At 32.6% G+C, this 15,292-nt stretch overlaps 1 protein-coding gene across 1 annotated transcript in view; it reads left to right on the top strand.

The window, feature by feature from the left end:
* The window catches only part of LOC120898704 (homeotic protein ultrabithorax-like), a 53,329-nt gene extending 41,321 nt beyond the window's left edge, over positions 1-12,008 (top strand). The window contains 2 exon segments of the mRNA XM_040304901.1: positions 8,565-8,809; positions 8,812-12,008. Of these exon segments, the coding sequence (XP_040160835.1) occupies positions 8,565-8,809; positions 8,812-8,856 (290 nt within the window). The 3' untranslated portion in view covers positions 8,857-12,008.
* Positions 12,009-15,292: the final 3,284 nt, after the last annotated feature.

Below are 15,292 nucleotides of genomic sequence, written 5' to 3'. Positions count from 1 at the left end.
TAATTTTATTTTATTTTTGCAACTAGTATCTAATAAAAGTTCTTGCAATGATGACATTTGAAATAATTTCTACCGATTCGGATTTGTTGTTGTTGTGCTGACTATGCTGACAAAAAAAAAATGCTACTTTCATACTTACTTACTACTTCATACTGTCATTTATTACTAAGGTAGAAAATAATAGTTGCAACTTTATCATGGGATGATTTTAGTATACAGTTTAATTACAACGTAAATAATTTAATTCGTCTGCCAAAATTTGTTAATAATATTATCAAACGGTTTGCTTGTTTTTTGTTGTAATTATTACTTATCGCGCTCTAACCAATCATAATGGGTCAAACGTGTCCATCAGTTTACGATAAAGCCTACGAGATCAACCAACAAACAAATCTCAATGTTTAATATTGGAATAGACAAATATAAATGATCATGTCATGTACGATCGATATTTGCTCCAACTACCTGGTAGGGTTTAGAGCCAGAGTATATCGAATTAAGATCTCGATTCCAGATTACTATGATTATGATTGCCAATAGCACGAGTGATGGAGTAGGTGTCTATTGTTTATGATTTTTATGCCGCTTCTGAAGAAGGCGTATGAGGGCGGTTTTGATTTCACTATCATCATTTCTACCATCATCGGTACCATCGCCGTCTAAGATGTATAATCGTGACTTAACAAAGTGTCTGTTCAAATAACATTTGCACAGCTTTAGTCAATTTATAGATACTTTAGTGTCCGGATCGGCAAGATTTATGATTTTCATTCCAAGCTATGTATATTATCAATCGACTCTGATGCCTTCCATGCATTTTGTTCTAAAACGGAGTAGGTATGTTGTACTTAAAAAGGAGTGATATAAGAGATTTTCTTATAGGGCCATGTTTTTTTCCGTAATGAAGAAGCTGATGATAAAAAATTTGATTAATATCGTCGATTATAAACACGTCTTGGGTTATCGATAGTACTGTTGCTAGAGGTTTCCATTTGGTATTATTGAACTTTCATACATTCTAGGCTGCGCTACATCGAGTGGTTGATCTTTCTAATATTCATTTCGTATCGTAAAATGCACATACAAAACGGCAAAATATGAAACGAAGATGATTGATTAAAATGAACAACCATACGAAGTTTTCATTGCTAACCGCTGCAATTCGTGGCTACTCTCGTTAACCACGCAATACAATACTGCATACGAAATGTTAGTATTTTTGCCTTCCCATAAGATCAATGGTAGAATCATGAAATATGGAGAATCCATTTTGATTTATGATGTTTGATGGTTTATTAATTGACAGTAGGGTTCAGTGAGTTATTCACTAGACAGACTTGCTGTTCACGAACGGAATGGAAACTCCATGCACTTTCTATGCACTGCTTAACCATTGCTCTGCCAAAATCGACTTTGATGCAGCTCCAGCGAATGCGCATCGTTTCTTCCTAAATTATGATGCGTACACACCACTATGGTGGTATCCTTCCTCTCGTATTGTCGTGAAAATTCATTATAACTCCGCACTTAATTTATGAACGTTGCTCAGGATATTACGTAATGGACGCATATTTTATTGTATCGGATTAAATTAAACATTGTTAGATCGATAATAAATGGTATTCTATACACTATTAAACCGCTGCAAGTAACATCGAAATCTTCAATTTACTGCTATATTTTAGAACTCACTGCATAATAGTGCTAAGAGGTGGTCGATGTAACAATGCATCAATCTGGTATCGTTCAAGTTCTATGAGACGCTAGAACTATGAGAAGCTGGTGACTATGAACACCACAATCTATACCCAATGAAGGTTCGAATTTTCCTGAGGCTAGGTTTATAATCAAAGGCCAACATGATGCCAATATTCCATACGCTCGTAGCCAATTAAGGGCTTCTGTATTGTTTATCCGAGGCACCGCATAGGCAAAGTTCGTTTAGAATTGTGGCTTTAGTGTTATTGTAATCATTGTTCTGAGACCTCACTAGGATTGGAGATTGTGTTGGAAAATATTGCTCTAGTTGTGCAGTATCTTAATCCATGCACCTCGAAATCTTTCTATTCACCAGTTCTTCTTATTCTATTTTACGTAACAAACTAGACAGTCATGTCGGTCTATTCAGGCATTTGGGAATTATTGGTATGCACCACGCACACGGATAGTCAGTCTTTGCTATGAGAAGACCCATGCGAGGCTTGAACCAACGCCGGACCTTGTTGCATAACATAATCTTATAGTAAAACTTCAACTATAAAGCAAAACAAAACTTCGCAGTAAAAATTTAAACAAATAAATTTATTTGTTTGAGCATTTCAATTCATTTGATATGCTATAATTTTTGATTTTTTATATAATATTACTAGCTGGCCCGACAAACTGAGTTATTAAAAAAAAAAAAACTAAAATATTCCATTATTGCTTTATTACTTGGTATAGTTGTATCGTGCCCGTATCCTCGTGTCAAAGTGCTGTATACAACACAACTACAATTCTGCTCTTTGTATGGGAGTTAGAAAATCATTATTAAATTAAGTTTAGTGTAACATCTGAACGATTTTTAAGTCTTAAAACCTATTCTCATACCACCATAAGGTGTGTGCAAAGTTTCGTTGAAAATGATCCAGCCGTTTCAGAGGTTGCTCGCAACAAACACCGTGACACGAGATTTTTATATATATAGATAGATTGTAACTGTTAATGGCTGGTTTTCCGATACTAGCCGGCTTTTGTTACATTTGACAGCTGAAATTCATTTCAACACTCTTACAACACTACACGACAAACAACGCCACAGATTTTTAGTTTGGATTATTTCAGCCTGAAAAATATGTGCATAGGTTTGTGCGGTTCATTGCAGGCTCGATCAGGTTAGCTCATCAATGACTGATTTAAGTTGCTCAAGCATACAAATAGTGTCAAAAAAGGTAAAAAATTATTTAGTTTTTTATTAAAAAATCATTGCAATTACTCTAACCCATTTCAAACAGATATAGGACATTAAAACAAGACTTATCTTTGTTTGTACAGTAGAATGTTGATTATCCAGGCAGCTCGGGACCTGACGGATACCGGTTAATCGATTTCCACGGATAATAGTCCATGCAATGTCAAATTCATATTTTTTTTATTCTTTGGTTTTACTAAAATTTAGCGTTAAAGCAATCGATTATTTAATAGTATGATATGTTTTTAATCATGATTTATTTTCAAGAGAATTTCATTTTTATTATTGAAAATCATTTTTCTGGTTTTTGTGTTCAACCTCCGCTGTTAAATCGGTGCTTTCGCAATTTATTTATAACAAGTAACTGGATAGTAGGTCCTTCTAGAATAAGTCCTTCTGGTAAGAAGAGGAACTAAATGGGACCAGTCCGGCATCCTAGAAGCCACCGTCGCTCTAATATTAAATAGCCCATACTTCATTATTGTTTTCATTATTGGTATTGTTAAAGTATGACTTTCACTCCATATACTAGTTCGTAATATGTTTCCTTGTAAATCCTTTTGGGACGATATATCATAAATATCATATGCAACATTTTCTGTTGGGTGTGGGTTTGTTTACAACTTGAAACCAATTAGATTTATGAAACATGGTTTCTTCGAATAAATATTTTGAATTGAAACATTAGTAGATAAGTGGTCCATGTTCCAGAATAAATCATATTTTAACAAGGATAAGCACTTCTTCATGCTAAAATTGTTATAATTTTTCTTTATATGTTGTTTTAAAGAAAGCTGATAGTATTTATGATTATTCTTTTGAAATTTGAAACTTTAAATTAAGTATAAAACATGCAGGCGAAATAAAAAAATGTTTCAATTATGTGTGAATACGAAAAATTAAGAAGCATTGCCACTTATAGCCAAATACTAGTCTGGCTGGCAAATGTGTTAACCCAGTATGAATTGTATAGAATAAACAAACTACATTATTTTACCTTAAAATGAAATGGTTTTTAATTATCACTTGTCAAAATTGAAATAAGTTATTCACTGTTACAAGAAATATTAAAATAAAAATATGAATAAAAATTGTTTTACGTGCTTTTGTCATTGATACATTAAATTTTTCCTCCAAACTACTTAGTAGTGCAAAATATAAAGATAAATGATATTTGGTTACCATGGTTCAAACTATAACAAATGTCTGTCTAACATGAGGTTAAATACTTCTTCATGTTAAAGTTGATTTTATCAAATGTATATATTTTTTGACATTCATATTGTTCATGATCTTGCAGTCCTTTGAACAATCTACATTCGCTAGCAGCCGCTTATTTCATAATGTGTTCTTAGCATGAACAGAAACTTGAAACGCGTTATGTTCTATAAGAATAGTCGCATAGCAGAGAGACCATTTTTAAGTGATCGTAGTACAATTTGTTGCACAAAGTAGCAGTGGAGGGAAGAATTTCAGGATTGAGACCATAACGGACATGTAGTTAAGTCATGTAAGTCAATGACTGTATCACGAGACCACGCTTTTTTCAGAATCTTATTATACGTTATATGTTTCAGCCGGTCTCGTGGTACAATCGTCAACTCGTACGACTAGCAACATGCCTGTCCTGGGTTCAAACCCCAAATAAGCCGAGCCCCTATACGTAGGACTGGCCATCCTGCGACGGGTAAATCAAATAAGTCATTGAAAGTTAAACCCCACAAGTAATGGTACAGACAGACCTGAAGCGACCTCGGTTGCTGTGCCATAGGAGTAAAAGTAAAAGAAATATTATGTTTGAAACTTGAAAAAGGCCAAAATATAATCAGAATCCTTATAGTACGTTTTTAAGGTATATAAAACATAGTACGCATTTAAATCGCCAATGTCACTGTAACAAGACATATCGGTTTCGATGCACTGTTTAGTTGGAGGCATTGTTAACCATGGGAAGATACTGAAAAAAATCAAATAGTCAGATGGTGCACAATGAGGGTCATTGCCCAGCTATAAGAATGTCTTCAATTCGTGATTTCAATTTCATGTTCTTGTTACATCTTCGCTGAATTTTCATGTTTCGCCAACCCTTGTTAATTTTATGTATCAATACTAACGCTCTTTAAAGTTAAACTAAAATTTCAACAGCTTAAAATATAATTATTGCCTAGATCCACTGTAACTATTTTATCTTTTAGAATATGATCATAATTGCTATATCTACATTTCAAACAAACCATGCAGCTGTTTATTTTTTTAGTTTCTTTACAACAAGTTTTACATTGCTTCCATAGTTGTTTATGCAGTTTTATGCTGTTCATTCCAGAATAGCACACCTTCATTACTGATATATATATATATATATATATATATATATATATATATATATATATATATATATATATATATATATATATATATATATATATATATATATATATATATATATATATATATATATATATATATATATATATATATATATATATATATATATATATATATATATATATATATAATATTATGCAACATATATGTACTGTGTGCATATATATTAATAAATGTGTGTGCACGGATGTTTTATTTTAACCGCTAAAGTTTCACTTTCAACATAAATAGACTAAAAATAGTCTGATTTGCTCATTTTGTTACACATATTTAAATTTGGATAAATAACTCCTGAATTGATGATTTACTGATCAGTAGTTTTATTTTGAATCATCGCTATCATGAACAATTCAGTTATCACAGTTTTTCAGTAAGTGCATGTGTGTATAAAATTGTGTATGGGGATGCTGATTCTGCGCAATAATTTATGAGCACAGGCGTGATCATGTTCCTTGATCTTTCTCGGAGCAGTTTAATGGTTTGGCTGATGTTTCAGTTCTCCGTCCTCGCCTTCATCATCTAAGGAGGAGCTTCGGAAACGTTGGAAAACAGGCTACAATGCTGGGTCATGATTACACTTTGCTCTCTTTTTCTTCAGTTATTGCCTCGGCTGTCTTAAAACATTTTTCGTTTCTTCTTCTTGTCCTATTCTGTTTCGGCACTTTGCGTGTCTACTTTTTTTACTTGGATGCTGTTGACTTCGTTATGAAGTACAGGCAAGGCTTATCGTTTTTCGTTTCATTTTGCGTCCATTCCACCATTAGTTGAACCTCATCTGACGAAACAACGATGTCGTAGTACAATCGTTCCTTTCTTTCGCTGATCTGTTCTTGTTTAAGATCCAAATAACCTTAATGTAAACGTTTTGGATGTGCATGCATGTGTGTGTTCGCTTATACGATCAGGTTCTGTTTTTCTTTGTTTGAAGGGGATTCGAAACGAAAAATCCCATGGCTCAAATACAAGCTTAAATTATCTCTATATCTACCTTGGGTTACTCTGTCATGCTGTCAAACCAAGAAGCAACCGTTCGATATTTTTAGGACCAAACATTCCAAAATAGACTTGTCTAAGCTAAAATCTAGTCCCCTTAATTATAATGTTAACATCCCTTCCACGGTAGAATGATCTCCGCACATATTTGATCTCCGAGCCTGGCTCCGGTTCTTTTTGATGATGCTCCTACCATTGAAATCAGGTCGGGAACCAAATCTATCCACACATTCTAGAATTGGCTTTCCCACAGATGTCTTCATGAATAAATAGCAATAGGAGGTTTAGAGTCCAAAATTTCTTGCATATTCTTGTTGGTTTACTTCAATTCAGAGAAAATATGAAGTTTATTTTTTCGTGAAAGATACATATTATACTAGTACAAAAGGAAAATATAACAGTAATAATAATTATAAATAATAAATAATAACAAATAATACAAATAATAATATATACAAATAATAAATCTAAATAAAAATAATTGTACTTTAATCTTTGATTTTTTTTTACTTTACTTTGTTAATGAAATGTGGCTGTGCGTATGGAATCACATAGCTAGTTTATCAGCCACTTTCCCAAACTGGATAGAATTAGCGAAATATGGAATTGATTGTCAAATGACATAAAATGTAGGTTTCCTTTAATATTTTTAGAATTATTTGCAATATAGTTCATATTACAGAGCAGGACACTCATGAAATAAATTAAAGCAATCATTATATCCAGGCAACTGCATACTCGTTCCTCTTGAACCGAGTTTAAGAAAGCGGTTTAATATTTTAGTTTAAATATTAACCTATTCTGCCCCGATTACCTATTACTAACTGTCTAATGCTATTGGTGGTTTTATGTATGCGATATTATCTTTCACGGAGGGTCTAATTTTTGACATCAACGTGATATGACATTGCTATTTTACTCATTTTTAGGTCAGTAGTTATATTTTGACAGTGCGATAATTTGGATTCTCTGGTCAAAATCCGGATGCAGAGCTACGGAAAAGATTTCTGATGAGTAAACTCAAAAGTGCCCATGATGGATTGCCAGGAATATTCCAGTGTGCTAGGTCAGCAAGAAAATCTAAAAGGGAAAAAATAGATCGCAGTTCATTTCCTGCTCCTGTTTCTCAAAATGCCCATTTATGACTCACTGTTAAACCTATTTGCGGGTATTCAAAGCATGACGGGCATGTTGATTGGCCCACCTCCACAACACATGATATTATTATTTCAAGTTCAACTCATTATCTTTACAATTTTGCGTCAATCCATACAAAATCATTGTGGGATCTAGGATTAAATTATTTCTATTTGAATTCAAATTATGCTATACTCACATGAATCAAAAGAAACTGAACCACAGTAAATAGATAAAATTATTCGAATATTTATACTCCATGAATTTAATTGCTCAAACCCCTCAAAAAATTATTGGCAATTAAGTAATGAAATGTGGGGCAAATAAATATACAGGTGCAAACCGAACGGAGATTAAATTAAAACAAAATACGAATTTGTATTCAAATATCTTATTCTGTTACATTGTGGAATATATTTATCATGTTCTATTACATTTATCCCATTTCATTTTGTTTTCGTTGCACATAATTCATACATTTTATAATATTCCTAAATTTTGTCTTTATATGTTTGATAATCTCTGCTTTCCTTCAAACATTTGTTAATATTATTTGTCGTTTTAGTTTGGGTGTTCATCATTGGGTGTTCAAATACCACTACATTTAAATAGCATCTATGTATAATAGAAGTGAATGGATTGAAGGATTTGTTCACCATGGACTATATAGACCATTTTTACAATTCAGTTGCCCTGCATTGTGTGCGGCAGAAACATCGCTGGTCGAGTAGCAAAAAAAAAAATGAATATTGAGTTGCATGTCTTGCGATTTAAGAAAGTTTCCAACATTTTTTACATATATTGTAATCTCCATAGTACTTATTTTAGCATTCACAGAATTCGTAATAAACCAAACACATTCCCCTTATATGATTGCCCCAGAACATGGTTTTCTGGTTATTAGCTGATTGTCCGTTACTTTATGAATGTTTCAACTAAGCCAAGAATATTAACATCAAGATTTCATTTATTTAAATGGGCGTTAAACTTCGTTTCTTTGTAGCTCTCTCATTTAAGTAAATTTAATGAAAAGACTGTCTTGTTCACGAGAATAATATTGTTCACGATGGTTTGTTTTTGTGTTTCTTTTCTTGCTTAGGTGCAAATGGATTACGAAGAAGAGGACGCCAAACTTACACAAGATACCAAACGCTGGAATTGGAGAAAGAGTTCCACACTAACCACTACCTGACCCGTCGACGCCGGATTGAAATGGCACATGCTCTATGTCTAACAGAGCGACAGATCAAAATTTGGTTTCAAAACCGCCGAATGAAGCTAAAGAAGGAAATTCAAGCCATCAAGGAGCTAAACGAGCAAGAAAAACAGGCTCAGGCTCAAAAGCAGCCGCTGCAGCAGCTGCAGCGGCTGCGTTACACGAGCAAAACTAGGGGTTACACCAACAACACACCAATCACAGTAGTGCAAGTAATTATTTATACTAAAGAATAAATTCCGGTCAAATCAGGAAACAGATCAATATGACATAACAGATTGATTGTTTGTTCTTTATTTCATCATATAATACAGGTAGTATAATATATCCATTTTGTTTGGTTGTGTAGCCTCAGAGGCACTACAATATTTTTTAAACTGTTGTATAAGTTTTTTGCAATCTTAAAGACTGTTTATCTGTTCCCAGTGTTTATCTTCTTTGGCAGGGATTATTTTAAATTCATTCTCCTATCTTGTTCACCAAACTTTTTCTTATTAAATCCTTTAATATGTTATTTTGCTTTCAATGGGTTGTGCCGATGATAAATACTAAAACATAGGTAAACAAGCTAATTTTGTGTTTAGGTAGGTTTCTTTCGGCATTTACGGTGAATGGTGGTGGTGAAATGGTGAACCTAAAAAAAATCCTAAGACCGATTACTCGACATCCTAATGGGTAGACACATTCTTCTTCTTGTTCTCATTTTTCACAACAATTATTGGCCGTCTAAACCAACCATAGTCACTAATGAGCTCGCCTATTTGGGAATAATTCGTGTACCCATAGCATTGCACTCAGTACCACATATGGAGGTTTCGGTCAAAACGGGAATTCAAGACATGACGGACATGTTGTTAAGTCGTGAGATTTGACGATTGTGCTAGTGTACCGATAGGCAAACATGTTTACGAATACTTTTTCAATCCCATTTCCTATCTCTAATCCTAAATCAAACATATAGGTTAAAGACCATTCCTAGTGTCCAAATCATGTTTCCATATTGTTGTGGCTATGATGCTGTTGAGCACGAATAATGGCATGTATGTCACACATTGTAATATAGGCACGTGGCGACAGTAACACAATATATACGATACAGAAAGAACAAGAACTGCATAACAGTAAGCTGAAAACAATACACAGCTCTAAATTATCAATGTACAAAATTCAATCAGTCTACAATTTAAAAAACTGCGCAAGGCAGGAAACAATTTAGTCGAAACCAATACATATAAGAAAGGAATCTCATTCATATGATTGCTATACGAATGAATCTAAAAAAAACTTCAGCAGGATGTAAATCATTATATTCATTTGTCAACTGCAAAAAATATCCAAAGTATGTCGATAACTGTAAAAATTGCTACACAAAGCTGTTTGAAAAGAAAATTCTAGGATCCCGCTTTTTAAAATACTTTTTTCTGAACCGAAAAGAAACTAGTAATATGTTTTCGTTTGTGATGCAACACGCTGCAATATTATTAAACTATATCAAATAACTGAACTTTATGATATAGTTCTTTCGTATATGTTCCATTGATTTTAATCTTTACTTAGAGCGATTTTTAGTATTTAATTAATTACGCGTACGAATATCATACCAACTGCGTACGAATATCGTAGCAGTAAGTAAAATAATTTAGTTTGGTTTTCCATAAAAAAGGCTAGGAATAAAACCAACACATGTAAAAAACACACATTAGAATGGGTGACTTAGACAAATGTTTGAAATGATCTGTAATGTTGGTTTGTTATTTATTTTGAATATTGTAGCTGTACTTTCAGCCATTTTCTCAAGTAGTTTTTGCTATGTTGTCTATTTAAATCAGTTGTTTTACAATTTTTGCGATTTTTGTATTGTATATACAGAAACATTAAAAAATATTTTGCCGGAACAGACTGTTTTTTTATTAATCTTTTCCATTACTCTTCCTCAATTCGTACTTATCCGGTTCTCAGTGTGTTATGACTCCAACGCGAATGTCCTTTTGAATTTGTTTTACGTCATTCAATACCGATGTACTTATTTATTACCATTTTTATAAAAAGAAATCTAATTTAACTATAAACCAACACCTTCAAAAATTTAGTTTATCGTCATGTCCAAGCAACGGCTGGCATTTGATCAACCTTATTGCTCACTTATATTGGCTGGAAATGATTTCGACATTCATTTTGCGGTGAAATGAAACACAACATGAAATGGTTACTCAACGTATACTTTAAAATAAATCTTATACAGAATTCCCGGAAATAGACATCCATTTGATACATGTTGCTGTTCTGTGGTTCTTCTGATGAGAACGAGTTGCATAACATTGTGAGGAATGTACAGGAGAGAGGGAACCAAAAAAATATCTAGGACGGAAATACGTAACTGTAGATTTAATGAACACTTTCGAAAAGAAACTTATAATTAATGAAACAAGCAAACCTAGTTTCGGTTAGTGATGTTAATTTCGCCCAAGAGAATAAATGAGTTGAACAAGCGAATAAAAACGATACACGTGGTTGCTGAGAGTGTTGAATTCCTTCGAGGAAAGAATTTAAATGCTAGTTTAACCTAGCGCAAAAAAAACGTTTGAAAGGGTTTGTACGCACAATTTCTTCTCAAAAAAAGCCTGCAAACAAAACATTGAATGTATACGTAACTAATTCGTAAGGAGATCTTGTATTTAAATAAGAATTATTAATATGGATTAGAAAACAAAACAACGCGCAACAGCAAACAAATTTAGAAGAATAGAACAGTGGAAGAAGTCAACAAATGGCAGAATTAAAAACTAAACGATAAATTAAAATGTGGAATACAACACCCGTCTAACAACCAGTGACAAATATTATAATAAAAGGTTTAGTTTGTGCTTTTCCAATACGAGTAATTAAGTGAATTAAGTAAACTACGAGTCCCAAAGTAGAGTACATGTGACCACTAAATAAATAATTTATCATTGCTTTATTGAGTCTTCACGTAAAATCGCGATAAGCAAAATCACACTGTCATGAATAGATCAAAAATTCGAAAGAGCAAAGAGGCAGTATTTTGCCAATAGTTTAAGTAACTAAATTTGAGCAGTTCGATGCAATGCACACGCTGTTCGATAACTATTAGAAGTACAACTGCAAGAAGCTCAAACTGTACACGAGGAGAAGAAAACAAAAAGAGAAAAAATATTTTCTCTCGCCAGATCTGGGTGGAAACATAAAAACTACCTAAAGCTAAAGAAAAGTTTTTAAAGATGACAAAGAGAGTCATACTTTTAAAAACATACCGAAAGCAATTTGTCAGATTTGTCAGAAAATAAATGAATCGATTACAACAGAAAATTATCCCGCATTTTGTTACACTATTTCATGTTCTTTCTTATAGATTCTGGAGATTTTAATACAAGTGAGTAATCAAAATGTCATGGTCATGGTTTTGTTAAACTGAATTTATTACTTTAAATTTAAATTATCGATTGAGACTGAATGTGACATTTCATTTTTAGGAACGGTTTTAATTGATAAAACTTTTGTTAGTTTCAATGGTGACGCTACGCTTTTTCTATTTTCTTTGTTTTTGGCTATCGTTCAAATTTAATGTGAGTATTTTCAAATCATCTCGGACAGGTCTGGCGTTTTAACGCATACTGCGATTTTGGCTGTTCGTCTCGATTGATTTTCTCTACCAGACTTACAAAACAACAAGCATATTTCAAAGAGCAATCGAGTCAAATTTCTCGACTTGACACTAATTGAGTAAATGAATAGGATAAGCCTTATAAAACCGTACTGGGAAATTGTATCGCGTTCATTCAGTCCTCATTATTTTCATATACTAAAAAACAAAAAGGTAATATTGTTCTGCCAACGATTTCTGTAGACCATGCTTCATCAAATTAACGGTCGAAATTGAGTTGCGATAATTAAGTGCAGGAATGTGATCCTGTAGGTCATAATTTACCTCTCTTACCAATATAAAACCGGAACGAAACTAGAAATGACACAGCGCATGCGTTCCAGATGAACATGCACATGGCGTCGGATGACATAAATTTCAAATCTCCTGCCTCTTTCTAAAAATCAAGCGTACATCATTTCATCCCTTTTCAATAGAATTTCCATTCGTAGTAGTGCGTGTGTTTTACGATAGGAGGCAACACTGTTTCATGATGTTGTGATCCGTTGTTTCTAGATGGCACTACAATTCAAACTTTTCCTGAAAATATACAGCGTATTCTAACGCTAGTATGAGTAACTTTAATTCATTTATTTTAAAATCACAGATTTTTTTTTCCTTAACGCTGGTTTTTGCAAATAAATTGTTTTAATGAAAACTACAAAAAAAATTTACCTTTAACTTATTTGATTCAATTTTACATTTGATGCAATGCTGGCATTAAAATTATAATGTCATAACAATAAAAAATAATAACAATAATAACAATAAATCCAAAATTGATTTTCACCAAATAAACCACGTCAAGAATATGGAAGGGCTCAAAAAGGAGGATCACAAAAAGGACTTTCAGATTTTATTATTAATCACAATAAAATCATATTTGTTACAATTGATTTTTTGATAATTTGTAATAGAAACATAGTTTGTCGTTCTTAGACAATCATAAAAACACTTTTTGAAACACTATTGAGACAATATTCGTACTGCACTTGTGGTATAATTTATATTATTTCTATATTTTTGAAATAAATTAATAAATTTAAAATTTGAGCTCTGCTCTATTTATGAGAATATAAAATAACGAAATTATATAACTTAATATAAAATGGAATGCTCTTTATGATATTCGATAGAATTGATGAACGATATAATATATGAAATGCAATTTTGTATGTTTAAAGCTATTAGTATTAGAATAATCAAAGATAAGTCCATATCCCTTATTTGTTGAAGGTTATTGATCAATTTTATCTTTGATTTATTTTTTACAGCAGCATCAACAGTGTTTTGGAAAGAGTTTCAAATTCAAAAACTCTTTTTATTTTTCCAAAAAAGTTATACTCACTCTAGATATCATTTTTAAACCCTCGAATGCGTTCAATGTCTTTATGTTTACGTTTTTGGCATATGAAACTATTTCATCTCTAACTCTACTTTATTACTAATACTTATGAAAAATTAAGAAGTGTTATAGCTAACTATACAGCATAACCTACATTTATAAAAGATATCTCTTACAAGTTCATTTTTTCATAAAATCTCCTAATGTTAATGAATGTCCTTCATAAACACTGCAACAACAACCTTAATATTACATTTAATGCGAATTAATGTTACTTGCACAAGTTGCATTCTATGAGGTGTTTATGAATTTTATTTTATACTACACGATGACCATGTTGAACTATTGATATTTCGTTGAGCTATTGATATTTATTGTGTACGTATGGAGTCAGCGCTTGCTAACGCTTAATGAATTTGATTGGTGTTCGATAGACCAGAGGCACTTTTGTTTTTACTACACACTTCACTACACACTTGTTTTAGCAAGACACCATTTATAATGATGACGATGATGAACTGCAGTTTAATTTAAGTTCGCATGGTTTGTTATTATCCAACAATCATCTACGAGGTCGTGAAACCACACTCCAAGGCATTGGTAGCTTGATTGTAGTGAGGAACGAAATTAATTTTAGACAACAACAGCACAACGAACACTTTGAAAGACTGTTCAAGTGTTTTTGCTTTTCATCGACATGAACGCATTGGTCGACGACTCTAGTTTCTCAATAGTGCATTCTCGTGGCTCAGGGCCATGTTGTTTCACGTCACTTCCATCGTCATTCCTCATTAATTGAATTCGAAAGACTTCAATTACCTCCCGATTGCTCGCATGTATGTGTAAATTGCTTTTCAAGATTGTACAATGTTATTGAGCAAAGTATCACGTTGACACAGTTCAAATATTTTTTTCTGACATATTTAAGATGTTAGGCGATTCAAACATGTTTCCTCTAAACTTTATTTGATCTTGTTAAATAGTTATATTTTTCACAATGGTAATGGTTTAATTGTATAAAATCTTAACATTATTATTTCAGAAAACTGCAGTTATTCATTAAAAACTGTATTTTTTTATTTCAACCACACAGATCATTTTTGCACCCAAAGGAATGTTTTTTTTTTATAATTTAAAATAATTCAAATTGACTTATTTTAACTAATTATATTGAATATTTAGATGAACTTAATTCAACAATCGTTGAATTGATATTGTTTACATTACGCGGTGTGACACTACGCTCAGCTCGGAGTAATAATATCGCGAACGTCTCATTAATGAAAAGGAAAATCGACAAGCACATTCGTAATACAAAATCGAGCTAACCTGCTTACCTTTTATGTCCGCTCAAAATGATATGGAAAGAAAACCGACGAAAAATTATACGATTCTGAATGTGATCTAGTAAAAAAAGGAAGACTGAAATAAATTATTTATGAGCATCCAAACCACACGATCCTCTCCACAGATCTCGTCTCAGAATTCATCACCGTTTTAACAATTGTCTTCGTCGTCTTTATATGGAAGACTTTTTCGTATTGCATACATTGTGTGCGTTCATCGTTTGGTATAAGCTTGTAGCATGAATAATTTTGCGTTTGT

This window comes from Anopheles arabiensis, chromosome 2 (assembly GCF_016920715.1).
Source record: "Anopheles arabiensis isolate DONGOLA chromosome 2, AaraD3, whole genome shotgun sequence".
Lineage (NCBI taxonomy): Eukaryota > Metazoa > Arthropoda > Insecta > Diptera > Culicidae > Anopheles > Anopheles arabiensis.
Note: the sequence above shows the minus strand (reverse complement) of the source record. Positions and strands in the feature narration are given on the sequence as shown.